Source organism: Thalassophryne amazonica, chromosome 18 (genome assembly GCF_902500255.1).
Source record: "Thalassophryne amazonica chromosome 18, fThaAma1.1, whole genome shotgun sequence".
Lineage (NCBI taxonomy): Eukaryota > Metazoa > Chordata > Actinopteri > Batrachoidiformes > Batrachoididae > Thalassophryne > Thalassophryne amazonica.
Genome location: NC_047120.1, coordinates 54,163,562 through 54,184,855, shown reverse-complemented (window position 1 = coordinate 54,184,855; position 21,294 = coordinate 54,163,562). Strand labels below are relative to the sequence as shown.

At 40.4% G+C, this 21,294-nt stretch overlaps 1 protein-coding gene across 1 annotated transcript in view; it reads right to left on the bottom strand.

The window, feature by feature from the left end:
• Positions 1 to 21,294, bottom strand: part of LOC117530936 (ankyrin repeat and fibronectin type-III domain-containing protein 1) — a 322,495-nt gene that overhangs the window by 233,443 nt on the left and 67,758 nt on the right. Inside the window, exon 3 of the mRNA XM_034193900.1 lies at positions 9,376 to 9,557. Within this exon, the coding sequence (XP_034049791.1) occupies positions 9,376 to 9,557 (182 nt within the window). The remainder of the gene's footprint in view (positions 1 to 9,375; positions 9,558 to 21,294) is intronic.

Sequence of the window (21,294 nt, the reverse complement as noted above, 5' to 3'; positions counted from 1 at the left end):
CCAGACCTGATCTGGACCTTTGGGACTCATGGAAATCAACCGTTCCTGTAGACAATGTGCACTAACGTCACACGCATTTCTGAGTACACAGCCATATTGGACGGCAAGCTCTGTGTACACAACAGCATGGCCAATGCTGAATCGTTGGTGGACGGCCAAGCTAATTTGTCCGATATACAACCCCTGGCAAAAATGATGGACTCACTCAATTCTGAGGAATAAATTATGGAATCACCCTGTAAATTTTCATCCCCAAAACTAACACCTGCATCAAATCAGATGTGCTCGTTAGTCTGCATCTAAAAAGGAGTGATCACACCTTGGAGAGCTGTTGCACCAAGTGGACTGACATGAATCATGGCTCCAACACGTAAGATGTCCATTGAAACAAAGGAGAGGATTATCAAACTCTTAAAAGAGGGTAAATCATCATGCAGTGTTGCAAAAGATGTTGGTTGTTCACAGTCAGCTGTGTCTAAACTCTGGACCAAATACAAACAACATGGGAAGGTTGTTAAAGGCAAACATACTGGTAGACCAAGGAAGACATCAAAGCGTCAAGACAGAAAACTTAAAGCAGTATGTCTCAAAAATCGAAAATGCACAATAAAACAAATGAGGAACGAAGTGGAAGGAAACTGGAGTCAACGTCTGTGACCGAACTGTAAGAAACTGCCTAAAGGAAATGGGATTTACATACAGAAAAGCTAAACGAAAGCCATCATTAACACCTAAACAGAAAAAAACAAGGTTACAATGGGCTAAGGAAAAGCAATCGTGGACTGTGGATGACTGGATGAAAGTCATATTCAGTGATGAATCTCGAATCTGCATTGGGCAAGGTGATGATGCTGGAACTTTTGTTTGGTGCCATTCCAATGAGATTATAAAGATGACTGCCTGAAGAGAACATGTAAATTTCCACAGTCACTGATATGGGGCTGCATGTCAGGTAAAGGCACTGGCGAGATGGCTGTCATTACATCATCGATAAATGCACAAGTTTACGTTGATATTTTGGACACTTTTCTTATCCCATCAATTGAAAGGATGTTTTGGGGATGATGAAATCATTTTTCAAGATGATAATGCATCTTGCCATAGAGCAAAAACTGTGAAAACATTCCTTACAAAAAGACACACAGGGTCAATGTCATGGCCTGCAAATAGTCTGGATTTTAATCCAATTGAAAATCTTTGGTGGAAGTTGAAGAAAATGGTCCATGACAAGGCTCCAACCTGCAAAGCTGATCTGGCAACAGCAATCAGAGAAAGTTGGAGCCAGATTGAGTACTGTTTGTCACTCATTAAGTCCATGCCTCAGAGACTGCAAGCTGTTATAAAAGCCAGAGGTGGTGCAACAAAATACTAGTGATGTGTTGGAGCGTTCTTTTGTTTTTCATGATTCCATAATTTTTTCCTCAGAATTGAGTGATTCCATACTTTTTTCCCTCTGCTTGGTCTAAAAAAGTAACCGTTACTGACTGCCACAATTTTTTTCTTGATTTCTTATAGTGTTTCTTAAAACCAGAAAGTTGCCATTTGAAATGACTTTAGTTTTGTGTCATGTCTGTGACCTGCTTTTTTTCTACAAAATTAAACAACTGAATGAACATCCTCCGAGGCCGGTGATTCCATAATTTTTGCCAGGGGTTGTAGCAAAAGCACTCAATCCTGAACATCAGAAGAGGTATTTAGAGAAAATACAGAGAATCAATGTGGATCCCTACAATATTGCCCTTGAGAAGTTCACCAGGATTATTGATTTTTGAGTGGAAGCCAGATGTGCAGCATCCAGACATTTTCAACTACCTTATCAACACTCCAGCACCTCATACAGGAGAAGCTCTGAAGACACATAAAAGTTTGGATGCCTACAGCTTCTTCGTGGCTGGATGGGTGCAGAATGTGGTCATCAGTCGGGTTACTGATGATATCTCGGTAATAAAAGCTCAAGTAAGTACAGTAAAACTCCCTTAAAGAGTCATCATATAAACCCGATATTCACACTCACCGGACAAAACAAACTTCCCAATGCTTTTGTATGGCTTTCCATGTAACAAACACCGTATATAACAGATTTTGTATAATGGATTTTCACTCACTTCAGACAAAACATCCTGTTCAATTGCAATGCATATCCATTAAAAACCCCTCACATTTACCAGACAGAGCAGCCTGGACGTGCCCAGTAACAGAGGTACAAAATTAAAGTTCAGCACTTACACAGAAATAAGTGGGTACCTTATTTCTGTGATTAAAAGCCCGGGCATTTATTTTTTTTCAAACCGTGCTCAGGACCCACCATCTGATATGCACCTGTTAAATCGACTGGCTGTGATTTGTTACTTCTACGTTTTCACTCTTTCCTCTCCTTGAATTATGGCCTTCCCTAATTCAAGGAGAGGCAAGAGTGAAAACGTAATTCAAGGCTGGCGAACATTAACAAAATGCTGCTTGCTGCCTGCACTGTAATATGGTCTTAAGGTTCATACATATCCCTGGGTGTGACAAACCAAACCGCTTTAGATCAGAGGCTTTGGCCTGGCTCTCCACAGCCTAACGTGCACGTGCTAAACTATGGACACCACAAACGGCTGTGATTTGTCACTTTTACATTTTCACTCCTTCCTCTACAGTCATATTTGAAAGTTTTTGCAGTGCACCCTCCTATTACATTTCAATCATGGATCAAATACATTTGGCAGAAAAGTCAACAAATATGACCAACTTTACAAAACAGAGTCGGAAAAAGATGCTCAAATGCTCCTACAATTCATGGAAGGAAATTGTACACCTTAGGGCCCTGTCCCACTGGCGTTTAGGAGGATTTGCGGATGGAATGCACACAAAAGTGGCCCACATCCGCCAAACCACCGCAATGACCATGTAACATTCCTGTATGAGTCGGCCGCCATCCAAACACGTCCGTGATCATCCGCAGAGGCACGCATGTCCGCAGCCAGGATTTTTGAGCGGCTCAAAAATCCTGCTGTGGATGAGATCCGCATCACTGCCTGAACACATACTGCAGACATACGCAGGACATACACAACCAACGCGCCACATATCCCCTGTCATCTGCTGATATCCGCAACCGAAGGGCTGGCGCGGCTTGGGGGCGGACCGGGACAGTGTGCAAAACAGATATGACGCGTGCCCAGCACGGCCACATCACGGTCGCAAATGGTATGTCGCGCATGCAGACAGAGTGGGCACGGATGAAGCGAGTGCATCACGGCCGCTGTGCCCCTCATGGGGGCGCCTCCGCGGTCGCCTTCGCTTCTGTTCCCTGTTATATCCGCTTTTCTTCCTCATGTATTCGCTGATCCACCCCGGGACATTTATCATTTCCGCCCACCTTCGTTGCGGACGCTCAGCTTTTGTCTCCTCATTTCATGCGCAAATCCTCCTAAACGTCAGTGGGACAGGGCCCTTACCTTTTGATCTGAAGGTTGATGATTGTAGAAAGAAGAGCTCATTGAGGGACAATTTAATCCAGAAAAATTGCATAAAGACACAACAGAGAAGTTTAAAACTGTCACACATGTTGACGCCATTGCATGGCACAGAGTTGCAGAAGCATAAGTCACGCTTTAGGATTTTAAGGTACCACTCCGCAACAGACTTAGAAAAAGAGTGACTCAACCAAATGTAATCTTTTTAATTCACATAATGGCCACCGGTTACTTAAGGCAGGCGTTTATTTTTATAATTTGTGTAGACAGTCATAAATAAAGCAAAAGATCACACCTGCTAAATATAAGGTTCAAACATTTGCCGTTCATGCAACGTGGAAGTTGCCGTCCAATAGGGCAGCACAGTCTCCTTTGAATCCTGCGTGATATTGCGAGATTTGACCACTTCTGGGGCAGCTGGCCCAATTGCGCAATATATACACAGCATAACTTCACACGGAAAAATTGTGTACTATTTTGTTTTTGGCTGCAATCACTGAAGCAGTCATGAAAAGTGCAGTTTTTGCCTCAACACATTTGAGCTCCGGGTCATAAACAAATTGCAACACATATCCACTTTCCACCACATCATCACTTTTTCTTTGTATTTTCACTTTGTTTGCATGTAATTTGCCCAAAATCTCAGAGAATGTACTGTGTTTTCGTCCCCAGAAGTAAAGAAATTGCATCATATTTTACCCCTTTAGCACCTGCCCTCAAATGAGACTGCACTACTCAATATGGCTGCAAAAGCACATATCACGTGATCCGTGGCATCACCTGCACATTATCTATTACAAAAAAAAAGCAAGAAACAAAAAAAAACCCTATGAGTTATGTCCTGCCCATAGGTCAAATACCTGTACAGCATACAGAGGGTTTGCACCTCATATAAATCATCACTACCTATAAGTGCTTCTGTCTGAACAAAAGACCACATCCATCCTTCACATTAAGGCTGTGTCTTTGGCAGCCACGTACATCTTCAGAATGCTCCGTGACAATTTTTCCTCTCACATAAAGCATCAGAACTACAAGCAAAGGACAGAAAAAGAGAGACAGGGGGAGAGGCAGCATGTATCTTTCTTGCACAGGCCTCTTGATAATGAAGCAACAAATCTGAGGATATTTCAAAAGGAAAAAAGAAAAGCTGCATCTCACATCATAACTCAAGTTTTTTTTTTTAACTAAAAGTCATATACACTTCCCGGATTTTGTCAACCTGGAACACCTGTCTCATAAGCAGCAATTTTATTTAAAAAAAAATAGAAGCACGCATTTTTACACTGAACTACAAATCAATAATGCCACAATATCAATTCTGTTGTGGTTATATTTTTCGATAAGGGTGACACCTTTTATATCAAAGGCTAATCTTCCATACAAATGCTTTTTTTTTGTACAGTCCTTGCAATTGAATCATGTTGGTTCAAAAGCATGTGCCCAACAGTGTTTCTTTAAGATACAGTAAACCTGTGCATAATGAGCAATCCATGGATGTGTCCTTTTCAGCAAAAAAGTTCAACATAGATTATAACAATGAACTTTTTTACAGAGTGGTGTGTGCTCTGGATCATGAGGTGTAATGTACATATCCTGAAAGGATAGCAGAAATAAAATTTCTTTGAGTAAGATCTGTGCAGCCAGTTTGCTCTGCGTGAACCTGATCTTGTCAGATCTCAGACACAATGACTATAATTTTTTATGTGAAATATGTCAACAACATATCACAACCTTGACAGAAAATAATTTATCAGACAGTTTTTGAGAAAATTACCTTTAAGTGCTCAAAAATGGTCATTTTTGGCAAAAAAAAAAAAGGCCACCATTTCCAAATGAACAAATCTACGCAAATAATTTTGGGACAGAAACAATGTCAATGACCGATATTGTGCCCTTGTTTTGAAAAAATTGAGTTCAAATACCCAAATTTGGACTCAAATTTCCATTTCCAAATGAACAAATCTATGACTAATTTTTTGATGTGAAATGTGTCAATGACCCATATTCCACGGTTTTTGAGAAAATTGCCTTGAAGTGCTCAAAATGGGTATGTTCGGCATAAAAACGTCCGCCATTTCCAAACAAACAAAATTATGAATATGATTTTTAGACAGGAACAATGTCAATGACCCATATTACACACAGTTTTTGAGATATCGCAAGAAATAGACGAGGATGCCAAAGCCAACTACGATGGACGTCGCTCCACAACATAGAATTAGCGACCTATCAACACAACAACTGTAAGAACCGTAATCTGATCCGATTACTGAGTTTTGTGGTTTGTTACACCCCTCTCTTCCATAGTTTTGACTGGGGAAGGGAAGGTGATGTCTAGGGCTTAGAGGATTCTCGATTTGATACCCTACCAAACAAGAAAATCACTAAGATCCCTTGAGCAAAGCCCTTAATCCTCAAGTTGCTCCTGGTGTGCAGTTGAGCTCCTCTGTGACCCATCACTATAAAGCAGTTTTTGTATTGGATGGAAAAAGACAACAGAAATGCAATCAATTTACTGGCCACTTACATAAACACTGACTGAAACAGAAAATTGCACACAATTACAGCACACGTCACATTTCACAAATGGCAAACTCCAGTGAGAACCACACATTTAAGGACAGAACTTTAGAAGATTGCAGGTCTGCATACAAGTGATACCTCTCTCTGACAGGGGTGGTGGCCAAGCAGTTAAGTACACCTGTTTCCAATGCAGAGGGTTCACAGTACAAACCCCACCCCTGCCATGTAATATACAGTTGTGTCAGGAAGGGTAACTGGTGTAAAACTTTCACCAAATCAACATGCTGCTGTGAAAACAAGGGAGCAGCTCAAGGAACTCACGATACTAGTAAAGCCTCTCACTGAAATACCTGGAAACGTTAGGGAAGATCATGAAAGAGGGCTCCCAAAATCCAGGCCATTTGTCAGACAGACACAACAACTAAATGACACATGATGCCAGAGGCCTGGAAGCCCATTCTCACTCATTTTAAAATTCAACGCACCCACCACCTGATGGTGCTACAGTCAATGAATAAACCAGTGTATAGACGATAATGACATCACCCAGAGTTATTTAATTTAAAGCTACATTAGCGGAGGCTAACTGACCTTAAATTTTTCTCAATAATTTTTGCATAAAATCTTTTGTGCCCATGCTTCGGAAGCATTATATTTACATCATTGGTCATCACCTCAAAGCTGAGCAAGGCTCACTGAGTTGGCAGTCACTGTCAACGGCATGAAGATTGCAGCACTCACACTGAGACACCTTTGGTTTGGCAGATGAGGTTTGCCTGCTGATTTGACCAAATGCTTCATTTTGCTTCCCCAACAAATATCAGGAGCGCTAATGTTGAATTTGATGCTGTGGGCCAATGGAAGAGAGTTCAGGCTTCAAATGTAAGTAGTCAAAAATTAGATTCATAAAGGTTTTTAGGTGTTAAATCTTGAATGTGGAAAATTATGTTCCTACTGTCATAGTTGATCAGCAGCTGTTTGAGCCAATGGTTCTGTGCATACTGGCACAGAGAGCTAAAAAACTCACATCTGATTCAAGTGACACCTCATTTCGCCTCTGCTATTTTTACATGACTGTTCTAATGCTGCTGGAGAAGAATGTTGGCTTGAAGTACACATGCATTTTTTATTCTATTCAGATGCATTTATTTATTATCATTAATATTCAAAAACAGCACCTGTTTTAATTTTTTTTTTTTAAACTATATGGATTTGAATCATGTGCGCTTGCATCAGCCAAGCTTGAACCTTCGTGCGCATGCATGAGTTTTTTCACGCCTGTCGGTTGCATCATTCGCCTGTGGGCAGGCTTTGAGTGAGCACTCAAACTCACTCCGAAAATCCGACGACTCACCCTCGTCGGATTTTCATTGTCAGGGAAATGGCTGAGCGATTGGAGCAGCGCTGAATCAAATTTTTCCAGAAACTGTGAGAGACAGCCAGGTGGAAACCATTCAGAAGATTCAGACGGCTTTCGGTGAGGATACTCTAGGCGTCACACAGATTAAGGAGCATTACAACCGGATTAAAGACGGCCCACAGCGGCGGAGGGCGCACCGCGCTCCGAGCGGCCATCGACAGGCTGAAACGACCAGATCATTTCCAAAGTGAATGCTGTGTTGATCCGGGACGTCGTCTGACTACCAGAGAAATTGCAGAAGAGGTGTACATCAACACTTTTGCGGCACATTCCACTGTTACAGGAGATTTTGTAATGAAAGACGTGCAGAGGAATTTGCGCGTTGGGACAGAGCCGCAGTGGCACACAACAAAAAGCACGTCCGTGTTGGAAACCATTCAGAAGATTCAGACGGCTTTCGGTGGCTTTTCAGTCGAGTGAGTATCCGAGAAATTGTGTAACAGCTGGGCATGTCACAACTTGTGCTGTGAGACTTGTCCTGTGAGTCCTGTGTGTCCGCGACCCGACTCCGGATAAAGCGGAAGAAAATGGATGAATGGATGGATGGATGGAGCAACTTTAACTTTTAACCCCTGTACAAATTGAAATTGACCTTTGTCACTGTTCTTGCTGTTTTTACCCCATAACTCCGGAACATTCATTCACAGATAGTCCAAACTATACCTTTTTGGAATCTTTATGATCAGACAAATAATATGGAATACCTTTCAATATGATTGGAGCATTTTTAAATTTTGACCCCTGTGTAATACTTCAATTGACCCCTTCTTGGCCGCCTATTGAAAGTTCACGTGGGTACCCGGCATTGTTAAAAGAGTAATGTCTAAGGAGTACGAGTGCCAAATTTGGTGCTTGCATCACCATTTGAAGGATCCCTCAGTAAATATTCACTTATCTGCTGCACTAAAGAGGTGTGTTTACATTGTGCCCTAAACCAGAACTCTGCTGAAACCAACCTCTCACATTAGTCATGGACCGCAAGACGGCGCAAGATTCACAACTGTGAAACAGCGAATGACTTTTGACAAGAACAGAAGTTAGCTTTGGGTTAGTGGAAGTTAGCGTGCCTGCTGACACCCACAAAAAGTCTTGTAAATCACTCCAGAGGTGTTATCAGGTTACAAAAACATTTCAGTTTTAGAAGTGTTTATTTTTTGCTAGCTTTTACATAATATATGACAAAGCGGTTTTATTTACACACAAACAAAATGGAGGTTGTAGCTAGTTAGACCAGCCTGTGACGTCACCATGGTAACATCCACGAAATGTCTTGTAAATCACTCCAGAGGTGTTATCAGGTTCCAAAGACAGCATTTTCAGTTGTAGAAGTGTTTATTTCTCACAAGCTTTTACATAATATATGACAAAGATGTTATATTTACACATAAGCGAAACAGAGTTTGCAGCTAGCTAAACCAGCCACTGACATCATGGTGCAGCTCTACTCTGGTTGGCTGCCACGCCCACCACTCAAAAACAAAACTGAACAGATTGAAACAGAATGTGACTTTTTAACTTCTTAAAATAGGTCAAGGTGAGCAATCTCTGAACTTGTCCAAGGTCTGTGTCACAAGAATGCTCCCTGTGAATTTGAAGACTCTAGCAGTAATAAGACTGGACTTATGTTGAGCACAGACAGATGGATGGATGGAGGCAAAGTCTCTGCAATACCCGATGGCCATCAAATATGGTGAGTGAAGGAGAGGCAGTGAGCATGGGGCACTATATGCAGACACAAGGAGATGCTGAATCAAACTGATTTGAATAATATAAAGTCTTGGTGCTGACATGCCAATTTGAATACATCTCTTGTGGACAGTACATCAGCTGTGGCTCCACAACAAATATGGAACATAACAGACACAGAATCTCGCTTTGTACAGTCCAGTGTGACTGCTCTGAAACGTAACAAATCACTGCTCTTTTCTGCCCATCATTCTCAGAATTTTGTTACCAGATTTCTGTTGTTACCTGCAGATGGCAGTGTGCAGGCCGTGGGGTTGGTGGTGGCAGCAGGCGGGTTTTTCCTTCGAGGAGGGCTCCCTCCAATCAGATCAGAGGGGTGAACTCTGGAGACAGTGGGGGACTGTGGAATACTGGGCAAAGTACGGGACTTTGCCAGTAGGGGTCTCTGCAGCTTCCTCTCCAGTGACCTGGTTGGAGAGCACAAAATCATTAAATATTGTAACTGGGTTGACATGGGTTCGATATTACACTCAGCTGTCATGTATTAAAAATGTTCCTGGGAAACATATTTTTTTTGCCATTTCTACATGGATTTAATGTGCTTCAGGCAAAGGGTTTTGTAGCTTGAAGTCTTTTCTGGCACTATTTTTTGCTATTATTATTTTTTTAGGTTTAATGTCTTGCTAATGGAGACTTTGTCAGGGCTTGTCAGAAACAGAGCCAATGGCCTTTCAGGTCATAGACAACCTGCTCTACCACCTGAACAATGGTTGTCCTATTTTCTGGTACCAGTTATGTCAGAATTAAATTTGCCATTCTAGGGAGAGGAAATAAAGTGTTCAGTATTCATGGATGAATTTAACCTTCTAGAATCTGAACACAAATAAGAAATTCTCCATGTGTTTATCTTATGTCTGTTAAATATCTACAATATTTCCATTTACGTGCATTAAATACAACTTCCCAGTCCTAGAAAATTTGAATAATGCTTACGGTGGATGTGCAAAACTGTTTCATTCATTCATTATTTTAAACCACGTTTCTGAATCTGGGTCGAGGTGGATGTAGAGCAAGCAGCTCATCTCACACTTCCCTATCCTTGGCCAAGTCCTGTACCTCTTCCCGGGAGAGCTCAAGATGTAACCAAGCCAGCTCTCCAGCATGTCATAGGTCTTCCGCGAGGCTTCCTCCTGGTTGGACATGCCTGGGAGACAACCAGGGAGCATCCTCACCAGATGCCCGAAGCACCTCAATAGGCTCCTTTCGATGCAAAGAAGCGGTAGCTCTACTCAAAGACTCTCTCGGATAGTCGAGCTTCTCACTCTGTCCAGGAGTGTAAGCCCAGATGCTCGACAGAAGAATCAAATTTCTGCTGCTTGTATCTGTGATCTTATAATTTACGTGATTTGGAGGTGCTGATTTGCATCCCGTTGGAAGTGACCACCTGATGAAGCCAACAGAACCACATAATCTGCAAAAAGCAGAGATACAAATCTGAGGTCACCAAACTGGACACTCTTGGTCCCTGACTGCACCTTGAAATCTCATCCATGAATATCAAGAAGAGGATTGGTGACAAGGGGCTTCCCTGGCTTCCCAGGGAGCCTGAGAAATGTAATTCCTCTATAACTGGAACACACATTCCGGGACCCATTTTTAAAGATGGGGACCACCACCCAAGTTTGCCAATCCAGAGGTACTGTCCCCGACTTCCATGCAACATTGTATAAGCGTGTCAGCCATGACAGTCCAACAACATCCAGAGACTTCAGCAACTCAGTACAAATCTCAACACATCTGAACGATAGTGTGGAAACGGACATATGCCACGTTGTTGTGCGTACGCAGCCTTTGTACATGAGGCCCCTGGTTTATATAACTACAACCCTGCATGTGCCAAAAGTAACTTGCTAAATCACAGAACAGAAAGTACATAATGTCATCACTGAGATGATAAAATACAAATATTCACCCAGACACGCAAGCAGTCACAAAGTTTATTGTTAATGATGGGTATTGATAAGATTTTATCAATATCGATTCCACTTATCAATTCGATTCTTTATTGATTCCCTTTATCGATACCTCTGGGAAATTTTCTGTGTACTAAAAGTAGACTTTACAGGTTTTCTATGTCAACAACATTTTATTGAGTCTTAAAGTAAATAAATATGAAATTGGTCACTGGATCCTTGATCTCTGGACTTAAATAAAATCAACATGGTGGAATAGAAATAAACAAAATCTGCAGTTTTTGTCAAAAGCATTTCCTTTCAGACATTTTGGCATGAATGTCACTCCATACCTCTGAGCTGAAGTCAGCCGGCTGCTGCACGTCAGCGCAGGACGTCTCATTTTGGGAGGGAAAAAAATATTTTCATTGATTGCAGTTTATTGTTTGTATTATGTTTGGAAGGAGGTGTCATTTGATTAAAAATGGTGATTCGCTTTGAAGTTATTAATTCCGACCGGACTCTAAACTGACTCAGCAGAGAGCCACGCAGCGTTTGGAGCTGTGCAAATGGAATGGAGAACGATTCTCATTTCTTTCTCGCAACAAGACGAGTCAGGAGACAGGAGTTAGTGACTTCAATCCACACAAAAGTGAGTCATGATTTACATATTTTAATGGCGTTGAGAGGGGTTAAGAAGTGAATTTGCTGCTTCTGAAAATCAACGAAGCAAAGAACCAGTGAAGCAGCTGGTCGAAGCACTGCTTCATTGCTTCACGCTTCAAAGCAGAGCTGCGCTGCAGAAATGGTTGATTTCAGACCTGCTGCAGGGTCTGCAATCAATGTAGAGAAATGATCATTTTCCCGACAAACACTCTCAAAAACAATGGCCACTCTGAAGGATCGATAAGGGAATCGTTAAGCAAAAAGGTCATTGATGTCGATGGATCGAATCATTTCTTAACGATTCTCGAAAAGTACCGGTTCCCGATACCAACCCTAATGATCAGCTGTACTCATCAACAGTGAAGTTACTTAGACCTCAGCATAATCAAGCTGAAGGCCATTTGGAAAACAACCTGTAATAATAATTGCATGCTTTGACAGAAGCTGACAGCACAGACAAACACTGTCCCCCACAGACACATCAATCGACACTCAAGGTTATCTGAACAGCAAATTAGTGATGATGAATATCAATAATGGGTGGTACATACTTAGTTACTCAACTCGTTCCTTAGTTTGTTTTTAAATGGCTTTTGTATGTCAGTGAATTTTTTAAAGAAATGCAGCCAAATCTTTGTTTTCCTCCACTGTTACTTCCAAAAGCACTAGGATAACACATTTTACTTCCTGTCCTGATACACACTAAATAACCGCTGGAATGTTTCTGTTTCCAAGGTCCCCAGGCTCCTGTATCTTTGTTTTTTGCTGTTTCTTTCTCTCTCTTTTTTTTTTGTCTAAATGGATTTAGTCTGCAGTTTCGTTACACTGAACTGAGATTTGAAAATAAATGGAGTGGGCTGATATAAATTTCATGGCTACTGTGTTAGAATTCAACTGAATGCATGACAAAGGCTCCGACTGCATACAAATGACTCAAAACAGAATACAGGTCGCTACAGTACAGGTACACCGTAAAATCACCAGTGTAAAACTAACACTCACAGTGTTGAATTAGCACTGCCAGTGTACATATGGTCCTACTCTAGTCAGAGTGGGGCCATATGTTCACTGTCAGTGTTAATTTAACACTGGTGATTTTACTGTGTAACTGTACAATAGATATTTCAGTCATTAGCCGATATGTTTAAAATAACACCAGCAGCTTATCTTAGCCTCAGATCACAGGAGAGAAGGAGAGAGAGCGAGAAAGGTTTTTTCTGTTCTGAAGCTGTGAAAATCAGAAGTGCCCATGTTAAGTAAAATCATAAAAACACACTTACTGGACAAAATAATAAAATAATAAGAATAGAAAAAAGTGTTTTATGAGCCAAAGACAAAATGTGCATGTATGTACAGTAGTGTTCAGAATAATAGTAGTGCTATGTGACTAAAAAGATTAATCCAGGTTTTGAGTGTATTTCTTATTGTTACATGGGAAACAAGGTACCAGTAGATTCAGTAGATTCTCACAAATCCAACAAGACCAAGCATTCATGATATGCACACTCTTAAGGCTATGAAATTGGGCTATTAGTAAAAAAAAGTAGAAAAGGGGGTATTCACAATAATAGTAGCATCTGCTGTTGACGCTACAAACTCAAAACTATGTTCAAACTGCTTTTTTAGCAATCCTGTGAATCACTAAACTAGTATTTAGTTGTATAACGACAGTTTTTCATGATTTCTTCACATCTGTGAGGCATTAATTTTGTTGGTTTGGAACAGCCTTTTTTTGCCCCTGCGTATAAGTTTTTCCCTCTCCAATCAACGTTTTAATCAAACTATGCTGTTCTTCTGAACAATGTCTTGAACGTCCCATTTTCCTCAGGCTTTCAAAGAGAAAAGCATGTTCAACAGGTGCTGGCTTCATCCTTAAATAGGGGACACCTGATTCACACCTGTTTGTTCCACAAAACTGATGAACTCACTGACTGAATGCCACACTACTATTATTGTGAACACCCCCTTTTCTACTTTTTTTTTTTACTAATAGCCCAATTTCATAGCCTTAAGAGTGTGCATATCATGAATGCTTGGTCTTGTTGGATTTGTGAGAATCTACTAAATCTACTGGTACCTTGTTTCCCATGTAACAATAAGAAATATACTCAAAATCTGGATTAATCTTTTTAGTCACATAGCACTACTATTATTCTGAACACTACTGTATATATATGTGTGTGTGTGTGTGTGGGGGGGGGGGGTGTCCAAGGAAAAAGACAGAGAACCTCTGATTTAATATAGTAAAGCATATATAATGTTTTAGCAAAAACTGAAAAGAATATATTGATTGCTGTACTTAAAGCTACAGTGTGTAGAATTTAGGATGTTTATTAGAAAAAATGGAACATGCCATTTCTAACCATTAGTGTATTGATCTGTTTTTATGAATTTAGAGGTCCTTCATATCTACATGGGAGCGGGCCCCCTTATGGAGGACGCCATGTTACATCATCATCTTGATACAGTATGTATGCCCAAAAGGTGCATACTCGTGCCGTCATTTGCATGTTGCAACCAAGCGGCAACACTCGAGCCTGAATTTTTGCCCTAAAGCAGAAGTCATTTTTCTTGCAGTTTCTTGACTGGCTGCTTGAGGCTGGCTCCAAAACAGAGGACTTTCCCATAGAACTCCATGTTAAAATGTTCAACTTTAGAGCAGAAATAAACAAAGCCTGGTACAAACAATGGTTTTGGTCTCTAGAGAAACCTGCCTGCATGACAACTATACAGGGTGATCCCCCCCCCCCCCCCCCCGCAACGTTTCAGTTTACAATGTTTTAACAATAAAGTTCTGTATAATTGTGGGGCGTGGCTGCGTTGAGTGACAACGGATGAGTTCAGCGGCGACTCCTCATAACTGATGTCATCTAAGACGTCCCTGTTGCAATATTGATGCTGAGTCAAACTGGTGATATTTAATGTTGTGTGCTAACAGTGTTAAAACTTTTAGCAGCTGTCGGTAGGTCCACTTAATGCATGACTGCTGAGGAAATACACTGCACACAACTTTTGCTGTCCACACCAACACAAACCATTAGGAGAACCACAGCGCAGTCCCCAAAAATGTGAATTAATAAACACCCTAACAGAGGGTAGCGTGTGAGGTGGTGGTTCGGCCTCAGAAGTAGGTTCAGGTTTTTTTCCATCACACATGGAGTCACCCACACTCCGCCCCTTTAAGCATTAATGAGTTCAGCATAATCAGTGCGGGTGGTGCTCTCAATATGGCGACTCCCAGAAAAGGGGGTTGTTTCGGCTGTTCCGGGTCTCTACAGAAAACCAGTGGGTGCCGTTACGCAGGCTTTGTCCAGTATAGATACAGTCTATGTTTATAACATGACTAGAAGTCAGTGGTTGCTCCCCAACACCTACCTACATGTTGGTAGTGCATGCTAACAAGTTTTAGAACCCTCATTTTTGTGAAATGGAGGCTCACAAAGATTACATTGTACTACATACTACATTTTTTTGGAAGAGATGCAAGCTAAAAGAAATTGGAAACTGTAAGGTGGTGGCAGGAGAGCGTGCAGCTAGACAGCATAGGATGGTGGTTTGTAGGATGACTTTAGAGGTGAAGAACAGGAAGAGAGTCAGAGCTCAACAAAGGATACTTTGCTCCATTTCTATAACCTACAGCTTTCCATAGAATGCCCGGTTTAACTTCACAGACATTGTGATCTGTTGTGAGAGTAGAGAGCAGGTTGAGTCTAGCCTGGAGAGGAGGAGATATGCTCTGGAGAGCAGGGGAATGAAAGTTAGTTGGAACAAAACTAACAAAACTCCATGTGTGTGAATGAGAGGGAGCCCAGTGGAATAATGTGGTTACAAGAAGTAGAGGTGGTGAAAGTAGATGAGTTTAAATAGGTGGGGTCAACTCTCCAAAGTAATGGAGAGTGTGGTAGAGAGGTGAAACAAAGAGTGCAGGCAGGGTGGAGTGGGTGGAGAAAGGTGGCAGGAGTGATTTGTGACCAAATGTGCAAGAGTGAAGTGGAAAGTCTATGAGACAGTAGTGAGACCAGTTATGTTGTACAGTTTAGAGACGTGGTGCTGACAAAAAGACAGGAGGCAGAGCTGACGTTTCTCTTTGGAAGTGATGAGAATGGACAGGATTAGGAATGAACATATCAGAGGGACATCTTCGGGGGACAGTTTGGAGACAAAGGAAGAGAGGCGAGATTGAGATGGTTTGGACATGGGCAGAAAAGGAACCCAGGGTATATAGGGAGAAGGATACTGAAGAGAGAGCCACCAGGCAGGAGAAGAGGGAGGCCAAAGCGGAGGCTTATGGATGTGGTGAGAGAGAATGTGCAGGTGGTTGGTGGGACAAAAGATACAGAGGACAGGATGAGATGGAAACGACTGATCTGCTGTGGTGCCCCCTAATGGGAGCAGCCGAAAGAGAAAGGAGTAGGAGCCTCACAAATATTGCTTATCACAAGAGAAGGGAGCAAGGGAGTAGGCTGCAACAAACGATTATTTGGATCATCGATGAATCTGATGGGGTTTCGACACGATTAATCGATTAATCGGATTAGCGGGGAATTTTTAAAAAATGTGCCAGGGAAACAATTTTTCTCTCCTTCCATCACTTTATTTAACAACAGAATATTATTTGAAAACTTAAAATACTTGAAAATCAACAAATCATTAAATGTCCCTTGGCTGTTGAAATATAAAATAATAAAGAATAAAACAGTTTATAATAAAGAACAAAAATAATTATTTCAAATGGCACTGCTTTATCAAAGTGCTGAGTTGCCATAAAACAACACTGAAACATATAAATGTTATAAAATATGGTGAAAAAAGAGGTATTTTTTGTTGCTGCAAATGAGCACTTAGCATAAACAGTTAACCATAAAACCTAAATCAAAAACTGTAGCCTGACTCATTATATGTGCAACATTCTCTGTATAACTTGTAAACTATGTGGTAATTTCACAATGACACATGTGACTCATGTCTCTTTCTCTAAAATTGTATTGTAGCATTATTAGTTATTATTACTATTATTACTGTTGAATTATTATTAATATCTAAATAAAAATAAATTAAAAATATTATAATTTGTAATACATTTGACTCTTTTATGACAACAAACGCTGAGCCATTAATTATTATACAGAAAACAAATGCACAAACATGCTGAATTGCCAGCAGCTTAATGCTAACTTTAACATTGAAAACGCTATAGACATGCTAACGTGTTAGCATCTGCGTTAGCATAAAATACATCTATCAACTGTTTCAGAAGACCATAACAGGTCAGTTTAACATAAAAAAGGTAAATATTCCTCACAGACATATGCTCTTTGGGGTTTTAGTGGGGAAAAATTAAGATAAAGAGAAATACAACAAATGAAACCAACGAAGCAGCAGCTCGAAGCACTCCTTCATTGGTTCAAGATTCAAAGCAAAGCTCGGTTGATTATATGGAAGAAACGAAACATTTGCGGTAAAACAAAATTATTTAGCAACTAATCGATGACTAAATTAGTTGACAACTATCTTAATAATCGTTTTTAATCGATTAACTCGATTAGTTGTTTCAGCTCTACAAGGAAGCATGGATCCCCATCACCAAAGAAGCGAAAACACGAATCGTGACCAGTAACAAAACAGTGCAATCTGCAACCTCACCACGAGCTGCCACTAAATCCTACACACGGTAGGTTAAAGATGAGAATAGTTCATAACACATCATTTTACATGTTTGTGATTCAAATTCTAAATACGCCTATACTGAAGTGCAGTACTTTATTTCTCTTTGAGATGCCTTCTATGTCAAGGCCAATATTGTATCTGCAGACTTTGGATTATTTCTCTCAATGGGGAACTATTATCTAAACTGGCAGTTAAAAGTCAGCATATTTGCAGGGATGAAAAACATCGACATCTCCCCTCTGCCAGTAGATTAACTACTCCCCTGCCAGTCCCAGAGGAGGTACATGTGAAGAGGTGAACGCTGTTGATCACAGGATGAGTGGAAAGAAGAATAAGGAGGGCCTGGGATAGCCTGATGGTCTTATTAATGATTTTCTGTCAGTGTACGCTGGAAGGAGAGCCAACACTTTTAAGCACGACACACCTACAGATACTTTGACAATAATAGAAACAGGCCCGTCTGTCACGCCTCAGCAGTCTGTACTGACTTGCATGAATAAAGCATGCGCCTGAAGAACACCGTCTCCTCAGAGTGCGCATAGGATAAAAGAATTCAAAACCACACACAGGTGCACAAAGACGCAGCGGTTAGCCTCCCAGCAGTACATCATAATGAAAACACATGGGGCTAAACAGCCGAGTCAGGCCACCCTGACAATTTGGGCCTCACTCATCCTACAGACCTGTTGCTAAGCGACTCTCTCTACAAAATAAGATGGAGAGAAATATGCATTCCCACAAAAAAGTCTTGCCGAGTTATAAAAGTGAAGTGTGCACATCTTTTTCTGCCAAATTTACTATCTGTCATTCTTTAGTGACAGAAAGGCTTTCTGAATTTGTGTCTCTGTGCATCATTTTTGTGTAAGAGAGTTAGTTGTAGGACAAATGTAGGGCAAAATGATGTGACGTGATGTATTGGTGTGACGCAGGAAAGGACAGACCACATACTTAACAGTCCAGAAAACTTAAAGAATACAAAATGATTTGTTTATTGATCAATTCATTAGCCAGCAGCATGCCATTTTTACATTTTGACTTTTTGTAGTTTTTACAGTTTTGACAAATTTCACACTGTTATCCTCCAAGAAACATGAGCTATACACTGCTTTAAAACCACATCACATATTGTAAGTATTTTCAAATTACCCAGTTACCAATAGTAAACCAGTTTAAAACGCATTTAATATGTGTGAATTGGTAACATTCTGGTGTTACAGTGTTCTACACCAAAAAGCACAAAAACATTAAAATGCATAAAATTAGCTTTGAATGGGTTGATACTGAATCTTAGGCATTTTCTGAATGACTGGCTCTAGACCCATTGTAAATTAATGGATTTAAATTGGTAAATGAGTATAAGCTTTAAACTGCCAAATGGATATCTATATTTCTTCCATCATTTGCAAAAGGAACATCCAACAATATTTTAATAATTAAGTGTGACGTTTTTATTAAGGAAACTAATTAGCAAGTTTCAAACCTGCAAATTAAAAAAAAACTTTATTGTTCCAAGTGTTACTGAAGACTGCGCAATAATAAAAAACCTGATTAAATACAACCCTTTCTTTTTTACTTGGCAGGAGACAACCAAAAAGACACTGCACATTTTTAAAGGTGCAAAGTTGCTGCACGATTTATATGCAATCATTTAACAATATACTGTTGTGTTGTACATGTGTTGTAATATTGATTTATCCATATTTAATTTGATTTGCATTGTTACATTTTTTTTTTTATTCTAAATGACTGAGCTCAGAAGATTATTCCACTACTTTCACATTACATGGCTTAATGTTCAATAACAGTTCCCTGATAAGATCAGTTTTGCCTTTAGGAACAACCATTAAACATGTGACCACTTCAGCCTACAATGTGAATGAACACTTTCCACCCTTCTTTTTCTCATTCTTGCTGCAGACTAAAAAAAGCCTCAGATCTACAGCAGTTTATTTTACTGCCCTATTTTTATGTGAAATATGGAACAGGCTGACTCTTCTCAGCTATGCACTGTGAAAATGCTACTCATGAAGTGTTTCCAAACCTGACACTAAAACCTAATTCTGAACAGTTGCATCAATCAAGTAAAGCTGCTTTCATTTTTCATAACCTGAATTCAAGTTAAAAATGATCACATTATACAAGGCCAGATTTGATCAGTTCTCCAGTTTAGTGAATGAGGCTGGTTTATAAATGCAGCGGTTGCTGTCCAAGGTCCTGAATCAACTTCTGGCACACAGTTCAATGAACACACTACATGTCCTCAGTCCTATATGAAACTACAAATTTTTATTAAAGTTTCTGCAGCACATGAGGGAGAACTCTCAATTCTGTTTTGTTTTTGTTTTAACTATTTTGGGATCTAAATGAAATGATGAGTGATAATTACTGCTGCCTTTTCTAAAATCAATTCTCAAACATTCTGCTGCGGGTACAATGATGACTGCCAATGTTCCATTTATTAGTACAATGAACTAATTCATTCTTTTTTTCTGAAGTCAGTTAATGAGAATATGGGTACTCATTCACAAACCCAAATTAGCTTTATTATCTTCTGCCCGCCCGAGCAAACTATTGGTGGCGGATATAGTGGAGAGAATCAACCGTCTGTATGAACATCTGCAACTATATCGCCAAGTCTACTGCACCCAAGCTCACCTAACCTGGCCCCTGAGTATCCCCAGAGGGTGAAATGATCCCCACAGCAACAGCTTTGTGATTTGTATAATAATTAAGTCAGGGACAGGAATTTATCACAGAGCAAGTGACCCTGTGAGATAGGAGTTGGACTACCAAGATGCAAGTTCCATTCCAGGTGTGCACTTCTAGATACCCGTCTGTGTCATTGGGTGAGACACTTCCCCTGAGTCTAGACAGAGGTAACTATTGGGTGCCATCTATGACTGACAAAGTAACCTGCAACAGAGTGGCATCTCTTGAAAGGGGAATTTTTGACTCTAATCTGCTTCACACTAAGGTATCCGGGGATATGCACCAGCTCCATGGACCTCAGGGTCTGTATATGACTTACTTTCTTCATAAAACGTCAGAAAGATTTCACATCAATGTTGGCATGTGTGGATATCTGACAGCTTCAATGGCTGATGCGAGCAACCACAAAATGACAGCTCTCTGGAAATCTAAATTTAGAGGGAGGGTCATTAATCTGTCTCAGCGGAAAGTGGCGTGTGTCACGGGCTCGTATTGGTGAATACTGAAATGCTGTTTGACTGTTTCACAGTGATTATAAAGGCTGGCAAATGGATTCCAGCTCACCATTCTTGAGCCATTAGGGGACAATAATCTCTCTTGCAGTTTCTCACCACCCATTTTTAAATGTAATTACACACTGCAACACACTTCAATCTGAAAGGCATCAGTGGGATGATGCATGTCTTGCGCACTCTAGACACGACAGTACAAACTTACAATTAAATATACATGTCTGTAATGGTGTTTTTGACTATTCATGATGTCATCGCATGACTTCTGTGTGACTTCAGTATGAAGTCATTCATACCAATTCATCAAAAATATTTTGATGATCAACATATGCTTCATATCATCCATCTAGGCTTCTTGGTTATACAAGATATAGAAAAAAAAAGGTGCTTTTCAGACCATGTTTTCCTTGATCTTTGATCCCTGACCTTTGACCATACTACTCCAAAACCTACTCACCTCTAGATATCTACTCAAGAAATATTCCCACCAAGTTTGATTGTTGAAGTATACCAAAAAAGGTGTTTTCAGACCATGTTTTCCTTGACCATGACCTTTGTGGAATCAATGGATATCGTGCAGCACTTGAGAGGTTTGCGATTGTCCATGTCAGCCTAAAATCCAGCCTTTAATGACTTCCTGAATTCAGTTATCAGATGTGTATCTGTATTTGTTGAAAGTGTTGAACATTCACTTATCT